The sequence below is a fragment of the Lepisosteus oculatus genome, chromosome 4, assembly GCF_040954835.1.
Source record: "Lepisosteus oculatus isolate fLepOcu1 chromosome 4, fLepOcu1.hap2, whole genome shotgun sequence".
Taxonomy (NCBI): domain Eukaryota; kingdom Metazoa; phylum Chordata; class Actinopteri; order Semionotiformes; family Lepisosteidae; genus Lepisosteus; species Lepisosteus oculatus.
In genome coordinates, this window is record NC_090699.1 from 29028906 (window position 1) to 29045715 (window position 16810).

Consider the following 16810-nt stretch of genomic DNA (forward strand, 5'->3'; position numbering starts at 1 on the left):
TTTCGGACGATGTTCCACTTTCTAACATAACACCCGCGTACATGCTGTACTGTATATAGAACTGAGTCAGTCTTTCACAAAGGGAGGCGCTAAGTATAATGAGGTATAACAAAAAAAAAACTTTTCGGGCTTAGCAGCAGTAATGGCTCGGCCCGCCGTCAGCGTCTCAGGAGGGAGGCGTAGAGAGTAGAGAGGGAGGAGGCAGGTCGCTGGCTGTGCCCGCTTCCTGTGTCTCCTTGCCTTAACTCTGTCGCTGTTTCGGAGTAGAAGTCGAGCAGCTTCGGAGATAATCGCTGGGTATGACATCCGGATCGGAGGGGATTTAACTCAACGATTAAACAAAAACAGATCGCATTGGATTTACGGATGGGGATCCGAAGCACAATGAGCTTGGTTGGTGTCTTACGGTTCTGCGTTGCCTTGTCTGTCATAACTACGGGTAAGCAAGGAAACCCACCCAAAGACGTTTCATGTGTTTTTTTTTATCACTACTGATGATCTAACTGCACTTGGCTTGCTGGTACTTGTTGCTGTGTTGTGGGAGCGGTTTGGGCAGTGGCGAGTAGATGTAGCTCATTGGTATTTATTCAATTCTGTCCTGGATTCTTAAAAACTACTATAGAGTGCTAGTTGTCTTCTGATCCAGAGGACATATATTTCCATGTTCAACATTCACTTTTAAAAAGCATTTTTAATTAGATTTAGCGTACAAGAATTGTCGGTTGCATTACCCGTGTTTTGGAAGTGGTAAATAATAAAATATGAATTCATATTTGCACGTCTTGATTGTACATAAACCGATTACAGCTGCGTGCTCACTCGAGCTCGTCGCAGCAGCTGGATCAGACAGGACTGGCTCGAAGTGATAAGGAACATCTGTTGTAATTTCCTGTTGGCCAAAAGTAGCCTGCTGCTGTTTTTGCGATCGTTTTCTTGCACAAATAAAATTTGCAATACATTTTTTTTTATTTTATATATTTTAGATTTGAGTTCTTAACAAAAAAATCAACCAAACCAAACAAACAGTTGTGATAACAAAGACCGTGAATGTTCTGGATTCCTAAGTAAACAAAATCTGGTGCTGATTTGGAAAGTTTACTTAACCTATCTGCACCCCACCCACAAGGGCACAACACCTTATCCCTTTCCACCCCCCCAACAGAAATACAGCCACTGCAGGGTGCCCCAACTGTGACAAGAAACAGCTGTTACGTCAAGGTAGCCTCTTATCAATGGATTTTAACCACCACACACTAACAAACCCTACCTGATCAAATTCTGATTCTTGGCAGTGCAGGGGTAACCAATGGTATAGCATGGAAATTCTAAGATTGACTACCCAGGTTTAGTGCAATGGTCAATGCAGTTAATGTTGGCACAGCAGGCTGTAGAACGTCTTAATCTATCCTGCAGCATAACTTTATACTTTGTCTTTTGTTGTTTGTTTTTGTCTTGGGAGTAATTTTTCTGTAGCTCAGATAGGCCTCAAACTAAGGAAACAGTAGAGAAACAGCAGAGGAAGACTTTTTTGACACACACTGAGATACACAACATGGGAAAAAACTGCATGCACAGAAGTTATGCATATTTAGCACTAAAATAGCCGATGGCATGCATTTTGACTTTGTTTTTTTATGTAACACTGTGGAGAATAAGCAGCTACCTTATTTTCATATTTCCAACTGAGTGTTAAATTTGGTGTGCAAGGTTGCATAATATTCTTTTTATTTTCTGCTGTTTGTGATGAAGCTAGCATTATGAAGTCTTCTAATTTTTTTTTCATAGAGACCTTTAACCTTTTGTCTTGTTAATAATCTCACACTGTGTTGCAAGTAGCATAGTCTTGCCTTCTACTGCTGCTCATGGGTAATCGCTGATCTTAAACCTTCGAAGAGAGTAAATACATTGTGTCTCTAATTATTTATCTCAGAAATACTTATAAAGCTCTATCTTATTATAATAATTATTATAAGATCTATCATGTAACCCTGTTGTTCTATATCAATGTACCAAGAGCAATGTTGTTTAGTAGTGATTTAAGCTGAGTCCCCACAGTTCAATATTGAGGTACCAGGAACCCTCAGAGTTCTGTATTGATGTACCAAGAATTCTCACAGTTCTGTATTGATGTACCAAGAATCTTGACTGTTCTGTATAAAGGAACATAAGAAATAAGAGCAGGTCATCCTGACCATCATGCTGGTGCATTATGTATGAACCATTTGTATGAGAGATTCCCATTAGTACATGTGCCTCGTGCATGGGGCCAAGACCTGTGTGCTGTCAGAATGTACCACGTTAAGGTTCAAGCCTCAACCGCATCTCATGTCCAGGGAGAGATTTCTCAAAGGCAGGAGTTTGAAAACACAGAGGTGGAATGAAAGGATATAAGGAGTATAACAGTGGAAATTAATATTTAATCATGATATCTCTTTATCTGTACCAGTTCCTAATAGCTTTTAACCTGATGAAACCTGAAGAAGAGGCATTTGATAGAGAGCACTGTGGATGTTACAATACCTGTGAGCAGAATGTAAGGAGACTGCAGCAAACACAAGTCTGACAGTGGTAGTGTATAGTGTAATGTTACAGCTGCAAGCCCTGTGTCATTTCAGCTCTTGCTCAATACAGGTTTATACTCAAGATAAACAGCTCTCTGAGGTTTATGAGCTAGAGTCCTTCAGGGAGTGTTTACCCGATCCCTGAACTCATACATCTGCACTGAGCTTTTGCATCTTATCTTTACACAGTTTCTGTAGAGGTTCTTGATTTTTTTCCAGTTAAACTTTTCTTCCTGGGCAGATGGAATAGGTATTGAGGGAATGTGCTACATGAATTCCTTTATGGTTTCATTTATAGTTTAGGCTAAAGCTTTTAGTGTCAGTGGATTATTGTAATTGTTCACACACAATGTCTACTAAACACATGTCACCCTGAGGTCTAAGTCAAATTCTCAGCAAGTCTGTGCCTGTTTTTCTCGTAGCAGGTGAACACAATGAAACATTAAACATCTGACTCAGGATGTAAGGATTTCCTACAGCTGTGGCCAACATACTGTATTAGACATGACCTTGGCATTGTAGATTGTGTGATTTCCATCTTGAATGATGGAAATCTGTGGCTATAGCTACATAAAAAAGACATTTTGATTTAGTAAAAGTAGGAATTATTTTTTTCTCTCCATTAAGTCTAGCATGGTACAGCATGCTTTACAACTAAGGTCCAATGTGTAGAAGCTAAATTAAACTGAAAGAAATTGAAAGGAATGTTTGTGTTGGTCCCCTGGTCTTAATCAGGGTAACTAATTGATGGGAAATACCAAGGGGTGGTGTTTTGTTATGGGGTCAAACTGATTAATAAATGACCGCAATTTCACTGTTAAGTGCTGGACGCGAATAACTTGAATATTTTATGCATTTCCTCTGTTTACATCCAATACGAACCCTGACCCTGGCCATTGTACTGTACATATTGTGCAAATCAGAATGCAGAGGAGGCTCACAAGTTATCCAGTTCCTGAGTGCTGCTGGACTATTCAAGAGCACTTCCTTGGGAGATTCTGGCCACAGCAGTTCTTTAGCGAATTGCTGGTGTTCTCTCACCATCGGCAGACAAGTCCCTGTCTGCATCTGAGCGAACAAACGAATACGAAACCCCCTGAGTCAGCAAGAGAGACTGCTATACCACAAGTGCTGTGTCTTCATTAAATGGCAGTGGCTAGGTCCTTCTCAGCTGATTTCTCTGTCTGGTGTTCTCTGAGGGAGGTTTCAGTCACATTCACATTGACTTCCTAAACCAACCAAAGCATTTTGAGATGGTGAACCTTGTCAGTCTTGCACATCATCCTAGTGTTTACAAGGATAAGCTATTTTGAAGAGCTTCTCACAATGTAGGGCAAGGGTCAGTAATCGTGGGTCAAGTGGCTAAGAATTCTTCCAGTTTGCCTGGCCTTCCCTTCCTGTATTGTTGATCCTGTTGATCAGGATGCGAAAGAGCAGAAGAGTTTTGGGACTCCGGTACTCTACAAAGACAATGAAGCTGGCAGTATTGGTATTCTGCACTAATATTGTCGGTGATCAAACAGACTGCAGTGTTAGTGCAGAGTCAGAGTGGCAGATGTGCTCAGATATGTCTTCAGCAGAAATATAACAGATAGCAGACTCGTTGGGGGTGTAGGCAGATGAGAAATCGTAATTGAGAGATATGGTTGTGTCAACAAGGCAAGGAAATAAAGCCGGATTCATCTACCCTTAAGCCAAATGACTCATGTCCGCACAATTCCCTGACTTCAGGCTTGGATATTCCTGGGAGAGAAGCAAACACTAAGGAGGAAATGTTGAAGATTCCTGTTCTCGTTTTATATATAAATAAGCCCTGAAAAATAGCCGGCTTTGTTTTGCATGGACTGAAACAGACATCCAAAGGGCATTAGTATTTGCTTGCCCCGGACATCCCATTAGCCTGCTGAACTTCCTCAGTGGCAGCAGTGTTGAAGGAGATTTTTGACACAGCCATCCGCAGTGCGCTTCTGTCACTCCACCCCAGTTATATCACAAAGAATGTGATGGTTACAGGTGCATATCATTGTGTTTAAATCACGATCCATGAAAATATTAACTTGTGGTGTAGATTAACATAAAATCAGATTAAAAGGAATTTAAAAATTCCCCATAGCCAGGCTGTTAGTATGCTTGCACGGTTCTGTTTTAGGAAGAAACATTCCTGTAAAGAGGATCGCCTTGTAAGTGCCATTATCACCCTCTGCTCTCTCCAACAGCATGCAGCCTAGCTCCCGCAGGAAACTGCAGCTTTCAGCAGCCTAGTGATTTAGCAGAGAGGCCCCTGGAGAGCAGCTTCGTAAGAATGAATAGGAAGCAAGGACGTGCCACAACTGATTCATGCATCGCTTATTTTGTTATCATCGTTCTTATATCAAAGAACACTGAACAAAAAAAAAGAATTTACCCATTCCAGTCAAAGTATATAAGTGAAAATATATAACCATCCAATGACCCAAAGCATGTTTCTCAATTCTGCTAATTAATTATATATTATAAAACAAGATTTGGTCATCCTAGTCAGTGGCTCTCCTATCTCGTGTTTGGAGGTTAAAATAGAAAAGTTGTCATCAGGGTGATTCCAAAAAACATATTGTGGTGTTCTTTCTTATGTAAGACTCGGGTCATTTTTGACCACACAGGGAATACAATTGTGTATCTGGCTGTTTTGTCCTCCCTGGCTGAGAACAGTTGTAATTTAACTGCTGCATTCTTGTCTTGGTTGCCTGACTGTGTGATTTTGCCCTAGACAACTTATGCTAATCATCCTGCAAACCTGCACACTGTCCAATGGCAGGAAGCTAGGTGAGCTGACCTAGAAAAAGAAAAAAGGTGTTGCTCCCCAGTGTTCAAGAGCTGCAGAAGCGTCTGTGTTCTGCAAAGCTTCTTGTCTTGCTGAGGTGTTGCACTACAAAACCACAACCTATATTCATTGTCCTCTCCACGAGAGCACGGAGCCAGGGCCTAGTGTGCATTGCAGAGTTCAAGAACACTGTGCTCATGGAGGCACGGCAGCTCTCAGTCAGGCAGCACAGCTCTCCCAAACAAGTCAGAAGCCCACACCCCTGCCAAACAGAAAGACAGAGGGGAAACTGCAGAAAAGTTTTCTTCCATGGGAACCTAAGAACTGCTAGGTGGTTTATTGATCAATTATTTATTAATATTTCTTGAAGGGTCCCAGTGAATCAGGTAAGCTGCACCAACACTGTATAGTAACTACATATGGTAGATGGAAAATTTAGTGTATTTCCATAAATGGAAAACTGGGTGTTGAGTGAACAGGCATACACAAAATTACACTGAATTCTAGAGTTACAATTTCCTTTCCACTTCAGTACCACTGTGAGGTTTGCACTGATAGGTGACTGCTTTTAACTGAATCCTGACAGATTATCAAAGCAAACACAGAATTTAATATTCACTCCTGGTCCCTTTCTCTCTTCTTGTCTCCTCTCCAGATGGCATATGGTCCATGACAATCTCAGCTCCTTATGAATCCTACTACTGCCCGGAAGGGGCTAATGTCACCCTGATTTGCACCTTCAAGGGGGAAGAGAATCACCTGGGGTACAGCTGGTATTTTACCCCCCATCTTGAGAAGCCGTGTGAGAAGATCCACCCACGCCAGCCGCACAACCGCACCCCCACCCACGGCCACAGCCATGGGCACGGTCATGGCCCAGGCGTGCTGTCTGGCATCAGCAAAGGCAACCTGACAGTCAGCCTGATCAACTTAACACAGCTCGACCAGGGACGCTACTGCTGCATTCTCTATGACAAGAATCAACACCACATTTTACAGCACAGCTTTGTCAGGCTCCTAATGTCTCCCAGTAAGGACTCCGCTGTTATTCCTGTTACTGACAACTAGTATGGCCTGCATTTCCTGTTATTATCAGTCAATACCATGCTTCCTGTTAGCACCATCTACCGAGAAACTCGTGCTGCTTTGATTCAATAATACCCTCTTTTGTGCTCCCATGATCAGTGGGGTGACTGTCTTTTCTTTTCACTGTTACTGCAACACTGTACCCTTACAGAGTAATTAATTCAGGTGGTTATGATAAGCACAGTTTATTTCTACAGGTGAAATTTGATGTATTTTGATGTATTATGGATGGTGTTCACCTGTTCTAATGGGCATGTTCCTTGTGCTTTTTTAGGGAACAACAACAGTCACCATTGCACCACGTATGCCAAGAGCGAAGACGGTAAGACCCACAGTCATGTCAAGAAAAGGGAATTGGATATCAAGCTGGAAGAACTAGTTTTCTTTACCAACAGCAACAACAGTAAATAAAAAACAGCAGTCTTCCAAATGACTAGAGGTCATGGGTTAGTTAGACTATGCTGTTCACAGAGTGACAGATTCAAAACTTGTTATCTTTAGACTACAAACACAGCCTGCGTAGCACGGCTACGCACATGCACGTGCCACATGCAAATGTTAGAACTTCCTTTTTCCATGTGGTTGTATGATGAGTCAGTGTGCTGTAAAAGATTAAGACAAGACTGCAGAGCGATAGCAACAGTGCAACTGTTGAGTCAGAGCAAGAGAGAGAGAAGGATCAGAGGGAGGTGAGGAAGAGAAGGGGAGAAAGATGGACAGAGAAAATGAGAAAGTCAGGAAGGAGATGGGGAGAAAAGGATGAGAAAGTGTGAAAGAAGAGGTAAGGAGGAAGATCAGAGGTGGATGAGAAAGAAAGTAAGAAAAGGCTTTAGATATGTATTTGATGGATATGTTCACTGGAGTATATACTGTATTTACTCCAGCACTTTTTTTGTACAAAACTTGGGTGCATCAAATAATACAAAGTACAGGGTTCTCCAATTTTCAGGCAAATTGAAGACATCTCAGACAGTGCCTCAATCCTTCAAGACACACAGGCTGTACTACCACATGAAAATTCTGAGTGACTAACTTTCCATGATACACCACTACGGGATGCATTAAACTGAGTGGGTGTTTCGTATAGAATTACAACCATTCGTGTGAATGGTTCCTATTCCTCATCCTGTATTTTGTCCTTTTTCGTTCCCTCCCAGGACATAAAATGGACCAGTATGAGATTAACATACTGCTGAAAACACCAGCAAGGGCATCTTTGGCTCTATGGCCGGATACTGGAAAATCTTTAGCTACTTCTACTCCCTTTCATAGTTCTCCCGCAAAAGACCTGCAGGTTTTCCTCTCTTCTCCCAAACAGGAAGCCCTCTATTCTGGCAGCCAGTCTAATTCAATTCAGATTAGCTTTATTAGCATAACTTGTGCTCTCTTTGTGTTTGTGCCAGAGCACAGAAATTTCCAATCACAACTACAGTGACATGCATATACATTATTAACAGATGGTACACAGCCCTCCCCTCTTCCTAATACGAATTTAAGATTCTCTGTCATTCTTGCAGAGATGGGCTCTCTTCTGCCTTTTCAAGTAGCCAATGTGGGATCACTATTTCTACATTTTGCTAATATGATTTCATGTTTTGTGGTCTTGAAAGCAGTGAGATATTTTGCCGGTGGGTACCTTTATTTTGGATAGCTCTACAGGTGATTTTGTGATTTTACCTTCTCACTACAGTAGCAGAGTTCAGTGTTTAGTGGGGCTCCTGATCCTGAGGGAACCTTGTGACTGCTAATTTGTAGCTTGGCCCTCTATTACCAGTGTTAGTGCCTGTAACTAATCTGATTTTTGGTTAGTTAGGCTTTTTTCTGAACTCAAAATTAGGTCAGGATACTGAACTTTATGCAGTCTCTCCCAGGTTTGCTAATTAGGACATTTTTTCGCTATTTCTGCACAGCTTTTAACAGGCAATTAGTCTATCATGAACAGACATGATTGGGATTGAGAAGCTATCAAATATTTCTGCAATGTGTCTTTGGTTTTTACTCCTGTAGAGGTCTTGTTGTTACATTTCAGGCCACAAACCTGCACAAGGAGAGTTCTGAAACTCAGGAACTAATACAGCATTGGTACCAATTATAAACCCCATAAATCTGTTTTAGAAACGAAGTACATTTTAGAAAGACATCTCAAATAGAAAAGTGAAATTGATTTAGAAACTTGAACAAAAACCAGAAGACGAAGTGGTCTCCCAGCACCTGAACTGAAAACTTCTGGTGTAGTTCCTTGTTAGGGCTGATACCAGGGCTCTGTGCCAGGGCTTTCCTGAATATTAATCCTCATCTGGGAGGAGATGTTTATGGTAAGGGAGTGTGGTAATGTAATTTCACTGCCTGTGGGGGATTCCAGTCAGCGCTTGGAAGGGTCAGGAGTTTTACTGGCTTTTTTTCAGGAGTTACATTCTCTTTCCACTGCTCTTTCCATCCTCATCCTCCTCTCTCATTCTCTCTCCCTCTGTGTGTTTGGAAATCTCAGGCTCTGCTACTGCTGCTGGTCTGGCCACTGCCGCATGCATCATTGGAATCCTGGCTCTGCCACTGATCCTGCTGCTGGTGTACAAACAGAGGCAGACAGTCAACACCAACCGCCGTGAGTATCTTACACAGCTGTACAGGAGTAGAAGCACATTCCATTCCTTTACCAGAAGGCAGCAATTTAGATTAGTCAATCAAATTGAGGAAACTAGAGTACCCATTGAAAACCTGTGTGAACATGAGTGAAAACACAGACTCTACCAAAGGCTGGAAATAATGTTCAGGAGCTTTGAGGCTGCAGCACCAACATGTCACCGTGCCACCCAGAACCCTATTATTTGCCTGCAAAATAGACGCTCATAAGCATCTCATAAGATTGGACCTCTGTACATGCCTGAATCCCTCACTCACAAAAACACTCACTTTCCAACAGTTTCCATGCATAATAAACACAACAAAAGAAAAGTTGAAGTAAATCAGCCTCAGTAACCGCTCCACCCCTACCCTGGTCAGTATCTCACTTCCAGCTGTTTGTGAAATACAGAAGTTTGGATGTGCAGCACCAGTTCCTTAAAGTGGATCACAGAAGGAGGTAGCCAGTCTGTTTAAAACACGCAGCAGATGTATACATGGTTCTTGAAATTTCCCCTGACACTACTGCCCACTTCTTTTGTTATTAGACTTCTTTTGTTATTGTGAGTTGCATTTCCTGGCTCAAGAACAGTTAGAGAGGAGCCCTTTGTCTTAGAGCCAGTGGGAGTAAACGAGTGTGTGACTGAAGTCATGCAAAAATGGAGAGTACCCCAGAAGAGGTTTTAAATCTCTGACATTGTCTCTCAGCACTGACTCCTTTCTTTAAAGAGTCACGTCAAGCCTGCCACAGGCTTTTACACAACCACATGCAGGGCCTGTTGCACAATTCCTTCCCATAAAAGAACTCAAGTGTCCCCAGTTGCTACACCTTTGTTGCCAAACCCAGCCACAGCTGGGCCCTAACTGCTCGAGGAGAAGTGCTGTGGCAATACCCGACTTTGTTGTCACGCCAACAGAGCTACTGACAGCAGATTCTCCTGCACCCACTGGGAACCAGTGGCCCTGGGGACAGAGACAGCCATGAGCCTGACTCACAAACTGGCAAGCTCTCTCCGCTCGGTTCCTCCAAGGCTACCACCCAGACCATTTTATGGATCTCTTTAAATTGTGAACAGCCTGAGAAAATGGCTTTAACTACCTGAAGCTTGCAAACAGGTCAGTTACGTAAATGAGTAACTCAGGTGGGATGAAAACCAGAACAACCTTGACCCTGTAGGTCCACAACTCAGCATTCTTACTCAATGCAAAGCACTAAAACACACACAAGGCACATAACGTCTTCTGGGTCTTATTATTTTCCAGAAATGAACAAATAGAGCATAGATTCTAGTCCCCCAAGTCCCTGGAAAGCCACCTACTGGAACAGATTGTTGGGATTTTGGGGTGATTTAGGTTCAAAGATGAGGGGTGGTGGGGTGCAAAATATCCTGAAATACTACTGTTATGATTATTGTTGTCAATTTTCTGGTGGCGCTAATTTACTGAGGTTTCCCTGGTATTCCACGAGGTGGAATCGTTTTTATGTGTGTTAGTGGACTCCTCTAGGTTGCTTCGATAAAGCGGGCCTCAGTCATGGTGGTCTGTGATTACCTGTCACAAAGCTGCTTTATCAGTGACTCACACTGTGATGGGAGAACTAATAGTTTTCTTTCTCTCTCTTGTAGGAGCCCAGGAGCTGGTGAGGATGGACAGGTGAGTGCTGAACCACTAAACGTCTTCCTCATTCTGTACCCTTTGCTTCATTTCTCTCACTCTGCTTGGTTCTGTACCTTGCAAAACAGTTTATCACCTGTATAAGTATATTTTTATTAATGGTAATAAGTCATGTCGTCATTTGCCAAACCCCTATATACTATATGGTGTCGTGGGATAATGGTAATATATTTAGATTAATTTGTATTAATGGTAATATATATATATATTACCATTCATATTAGTTATAGTGGTAGGACTTATTTTTGGTTACTCATTACATGAGCTTGAGTACAATTAATAGCTGACAAGCTTAGAATAAAACTGTATCAGCTCATTAGTAGTTAAAAAGTAGATAAATCTAAAACAAAGGCAAAAACCACAAAGCACTGTGTCCCTTCTTGTCATGACTCTATACAGTGCGGCACAGGGCCATGAGAACCCAGTGTTTCTGGGGGAGTCGCCTCAGGTGAAGACACGCACGGTGTCCCAGATCATGCGACAGCAGTCAGAGACAGGCCGCCACCTGCTGTCAGAACCCGGGACACCACTGTCGCCCCCCCCAAACGGAGATGTCTTTTTCCCTTCTCAAGGTGAGCTCCTACTTTAACATGATGCTGACTGGAAGAGCCAAGCAGAGACAATGACATAATGTTGAATGTAACCCAGCCAAGATCTCCTAAATTATCCATCCTAGTGAGGGGTGTGATCTTTAGGTCATGATTGATCAAATTCCAGAACTGATCTAACGCTTCCTGACTAGTTCAGTGGAGGTGGTCGGGTATTTACTGGAAAGCCTGTTTCACAGACAAGAGAAGGACTTGCTGATGTCTGTAATGCTTCAGCTTCTTGCAATGACTATTGAGTGTAGAGAATGATTGTAGAGAGGTGACAGAGTAGACAATGTTCTCCATTCCAAAATTCTTGGAATAGGTTAAATGCACGCTATGGCATCAGCTGTGGAGCACTTGGGGTGGGAATCTGATCGGGATTTGATTGTGGTGTTTGGGGTCATTTTTGTTTGGTTCCTTCTTTTCCGAATACAGTATCCGTTAGAAGATATGAGCCAGTGGAATTTTTTGTACTCAAGCTTCCCCTTTTTATGGCTTGTGCATTATGTTATTTAATTCCACAGTCTCTGACCAGTTCCTCTTCTGTTTGCATCATGGCTCGATTGCATTTTCGGTGACAGTGAAGATGATGGTGGTGGGTGGGACAGCTATAATTCTCCTTTAAATTGGCCATGTAAGGCCACAGAGCTTGGATCTCACACAGCCCCTGAAACTATTGTATAGAGGCTTGGGCTAATTTTAATATGAACAGAAATATTATTTTTGTGTTTTATACACATTAGAGAGAGAATGCAGTTTCAATAAATTATGGCTATGAACCTTAACTAGCTCTTACCCAATCATAATGTTATGGAAAATGAAATGGTTTTTAAAATAAATAGAATGTGTTTACATCACTGTCCCATGTACAAAAGACAGCCAATGGAAAAACATTTGGGTAGCTTGGTATCATTCGTGATGCAGGGCCTGGCAAACACACAAGGAGAAGTCTTATGCTTGCAAGTCTGGTGAGCATATTCCGGGGACAATTCTGCTTTAAGGTGTTTATGAGGCAGCTTTGAGAGAGCACTCATAATTGTTTTGCTTATCATGAAAGTTTTGCATGTGGAAATCCAGTCCCACATCCTCTTTTTAAATGAGAACACCAAGGTTAGTGGGCCACAGGTCCTTGCTGTGTATCTGTGTGCATGTTAGTGGGGGTGGCTGACACACAGAGAAGTCACAGTAGAAGCATTTCTGTTGTTTGTGGACAATTGAAGTCGTGTTGTATTTAAAAAAAGTGGCATGGTGGGGCAGTGGTCACAATGCTGCCTCACAGCACTGGAGCCCTGGGCTCAATTCCAGATCTGGCATACTGTCTGCATGGAGTTGGAGCTTGGGTTCCCTCTAGGTGCTCCCGTTTCCTCCCAAAGTCCAAAGACATGCTGCACCGGTAGGTTAATGGGCTGGTATGAGTGTGCGTGTGTCTGTATTTGCGTCTGAGTGTGTCCTGCCTTGCACTCATCTCTTGCCAGGATAGGTTGCAGCTTTCCCACAACCCTGAATTGGAAGGCACGGTGGGGAACTGGGTGACTGTATTTAAAAAGGAACTGTATGTTAAAGAAGAGAATCTGAAAAGAGAACATGAGAGTTTGGATAAGAGTCTGAATTTTAAATTTGCCCATTTTTGACTAAGCGGTGTGGCACTTGAGCCTGCAGAAGATAGTTTTGAGGGATTCTTAGCAACCTGCGATGTGCTTAACTCTGATCAAATGCTGCAATTAGGTGAGGCCCAGTACAAAAATTAGTTGGTGTTAAGAATAAAAAACTTCAATACCCACTTCTGTATATTGTTATACTGTATATAGTGTATATTAACTGAGGATTGTTTCTCTCTTGTCTCTGTGTTTTACAGATCCCATTCCGGAGTCCCCTGACTTAATAAAAGTATAGCTGGGGAGTGGAATATGACACATGGGCATATGGGCCACAAGATTTTTCTAAAAAAACATTTTCAGCACGAGCACACTGTACGTAAAACCCCAGATTTTTCATTACCCAGAAGTCATTGTTTTTCTGGATTTTGAAAGCTATATAGATCTTGTTCTCAGACTGTCCTCAGTGCAAGGCTGTCACTGGGTTTTTACTACGTGACTCTTTTCTGTTCTCTTCCTTGCTGTGTGGCTGAAGATAACAATGGGAATAACACATTTCACACTTGCAAAAACGTCTAAAGGATAAACGGACCTTGCTTCCTTTGCAACTTGTTGCAGTGGGGACTTCTCTTTGGGTAACACTCGGTGCATTCAGACACCACCTGCGTTGGACTGGCCCGTGATTAGCACAGCGTGAAGCTCCCAGTCATGTTTGTCTAAGTAGAACTATGTTGCATTGATCCATATGTCAGTAATGGTGGCAGTGTCATATGGCCAAATGTGCAAACAACACAATGTCTGATTAGGGCTGGGATTGTTAATTCAGTGCAAAATCCAGAGATGGGAGTTTTGTTTTTTCAGCTTTTTGTATTACGCTTGTCTCTGTTTACTTATAGACTTTGGTCTCCATTCCCCTCCTTAGCCACCCTCCTCTTTGTCTTCACTCCTCCCTCCAGCTATTTCCCTTTGTATTCTGCCATCTCTGGCAGAATTCTGCCGTTTCCTTTCTCCCTTCTTGCCCTCCAGTTCTCTCTTGCACCTCTTTTGTTGGATAGTTGGCCACGTGAGGATGGCAGTTCTCTTTATTCTGCATCACAGGACTTTGTCCATGTTTACAGACTGATAGAACACATACAGTGAAGGAACAAGTAATAGGTTTATTCCATGCTGAAAAAAAGAAGAAAGAAAACACAACGTTTCAGCCATGGAGCCTTCTTCAGGTGTGAAGCCTTCAGCCTCCATGGCGGAAACATTGTGTTTTCTTTCTTCTTTTTTTCAGCATGGAATAAACCTATTACTTGTTCCTTTGCAGCCTACGCATGCTGACGCAGCCACCGACCTGAACTACTACGCATACAGTAAATGTACATCTGTAAATGTCCAGGTCTACAGACTGATAGAATGCACTGAGCTTGGCACAGCAGTCATTTGCATCAATGGCTGGGTTTCATAGAATGTCAGTAACATGGTGTCTGTCTGTCACACCGGGGAGCTTCAAAGGGCTGTAACACAGCATTCATGCAGTTTTGCTTAAGTCAGCTATACCAGAGTGCACATGGACATTTGGCAATCTCAGAATCTATTCTTTACTGTGCCTTAAAAAGAGATTCTCACAGACTAGTCAATAGGTCTACACATCCAAGACGCAGGATGAGGTGGTTGCCAAGACACTGAGGCCGTCCCTCAGACACAGCGACACAGACATGTGCTCAGACATACACCACAAGGTGAGATATCTTCATAAGATCTGTTGCCAAGGCCCTGACTAATTGGTCTGTCACCTTCCTTCTCTGTTGCTGCTCTCTCATGCAGTTCTGATGGACTGTGCCACGCAGAGCTTTGCAGTTTTCGAGGTAACCACAACCTACAGCATGGTGGCACAATACCTCAGCCACTACCTGCTCTACCTAAAAAGCCTCCAGCTAAAGGCTTACTGAACCCTCTGGTAAAAACCACATGCAGGCATGCAGTCACAACACATCTGAAGTTGGTCCACCCTTAGTTTTGTTGTGTGCTCATTAGTTTTTTATCAATTATTTTGGATTTATTTGTAAATTCCTGTGTGCTTTTTGTTTAAAAGCATAAACACATCTCATTTACACTTTTGTGCCATTGTACAGTGTCTGATAAACACCTGGTGTCTGTTGCATCTCTGCTTGTCTGAAACGGGCAGGAAGTGAGGCTGAAGCAGGGACAGCCCCTGCAGCCTGCAGGCATGGCCGGGTAGGAGCGTCAGAGGTGAACGGGGGAGCGTCACTGCCACTGGCACTGCAATTCAGTCTTTTTCAGGCTCTATAATGTGCTGAATTCTGTTTAACCCAACGGGTGCTGGATATCAGAAGTGTATAGACCTATAAATTCAAATGTATGTACTATATTTATATTGGTTTTGTATTTCATTAGCACAGTTTGTACGAAAGCCTGCAGCTCATCAGTTCTAGAAACAGGACCATACTGCAGAGTACGAAAGGCATCTTTTCAAGCTGGGCAATAGCACTCTCTTATTGCTGGGTGACTGCAGACTGGTAGAGCAAGTAACAGTGCTGCCCAGTAGAATTGCCTGTTCTAAGACTTCCTTCTTTAGAGTAATAGTGCTGAATGTATGTGTAAATGGTGCCTGCTATTTCTGATCATGCCGAAAAATGGACTGTAAGTTGGTAAGTGCTTGTTTACAGGTTAACGACATTAAAAATAAGGTATTTGTAACCCAAGAAGCTGTTTTGATGCCATACAGACTGGCGGCACAAAGAGGGCTGTATCCAGACTGTATTTTCTGATGTGTTAATCTTCCTGCAGGAAAAGCAAATTCCAGCAAAAAGCGAATGTTACATGAGTCAAGGAGATGTCTGTATGCTGTACTGCTGAAGCTCTTCTCCACAGATTCTTTAGTTTTCATCCATGAAGGATTATGATTATGAACTTTACAGCTTTAATGAACTTCAGATGAACATTTATTGTCTTTTTCAATCGGAAGGAACAAAATAAAAAAAAGGATAGTAGGCCGTTATGTCATCGATGAACACAGCCCAGAGCCTTGTTTTTATTCTGCAGTTCCCCGCTCTCTCCTTATTGTCGGCATTCTTCATAGCTGTAATGTGCTGAACCCCTTCCTGTAATAACAATTCTAGGAAGGGGTACAGCACATGGTCTACAATGGGTTTCAGCAGTACAGCAGACAGAAGCCCATGGCTGGTTAACAATAATGTTGGAGACCCACAGTCTTCAGGTTTTTTAATGAGGGCTGAATGTGCCACAATAACCCTTTGTTCTCACTAGCTACTGATTTTTAAAGGATACCCTCAGGACTGTGGTCAGCCCTCTTGTGTCAGGGGGTTATGTGTTATGTATGTGAGTGCTGGAGAGAGGAAGGTGTGTCTTTGTTTGAGTGTTCGCTTTCCTTACTACTCTATCTTCCTTATTTTTCTATGATGCTGTAAGGCAAAGGAGAGAATAGTTCTTTGTTCATATTGTTTTATGAGAGAAAAAAAGTTATTTTTATGAAGTTTATATGCATCTGTATCATTGCAGTAAACTGAAGGTATTGTTTATAAAATCCGTGTTTGTCTTCTGTCTGTAGTAGGACAGGTGCTGTGCCCTGACTGGCCCTGTCTTTACACCCCAACCTGTGTGAAAAAGTAATGTAAAGAAGAGAACAGCTTTCATTGCTTTTTGGTCAAGTCCACAGTTTGTTCCTTTTTTTCTTGCCCCAGATAGAGACTCACAGATAGAAAGACAAGACTATCTTTTCATGGGATATTGGCACCCTCCATTTCCAATGTTACTCACTCATTTATTAGGTCTATATGTATAGAGTATAGAGTGGATAGGGTTTGATAAATTAAACTACTTCTTGTACATGTTTAAGCATTCATTCATCCCAGCAGT

At 42.3% G+C, this 16810-nt stretch overlaps 2 protein-coding genes across 2 annotated transcripts in view; one reads left to right on the forward strand and one right to left on the reverse strand.

The window, feature by feature from the left end:
• cdh23 (cadherin-related 23) overlaps positions 1–16810 on the reverse strand; it is a 198507-nt gene that overhangs the window by 23012 nt on the left and 158685 nt on the right. The gene's annotated exons all lie outside the window — the stretch shown is intronic.
• On the forward strand, positions 157–16478 carry vsir (V-set immunoregulatory receptor). The gene is made up of 7 exons (XM_006630467.3): positions 157–439; positions 6017–6391; positions 6722–6769; positions 8936–9049; positions 10692–10719; positions 11140–11312; positions 13186–16478. Exons 1-7 carry the CDS (start codon positions 367–369, stop codon positions 13221–13223), a joined length of 849 nt encoding a protein of 282 aa, XP_006630530.2. The 5' UTR covers positions 157–366; the 3' UTR covers positions 13224–16478.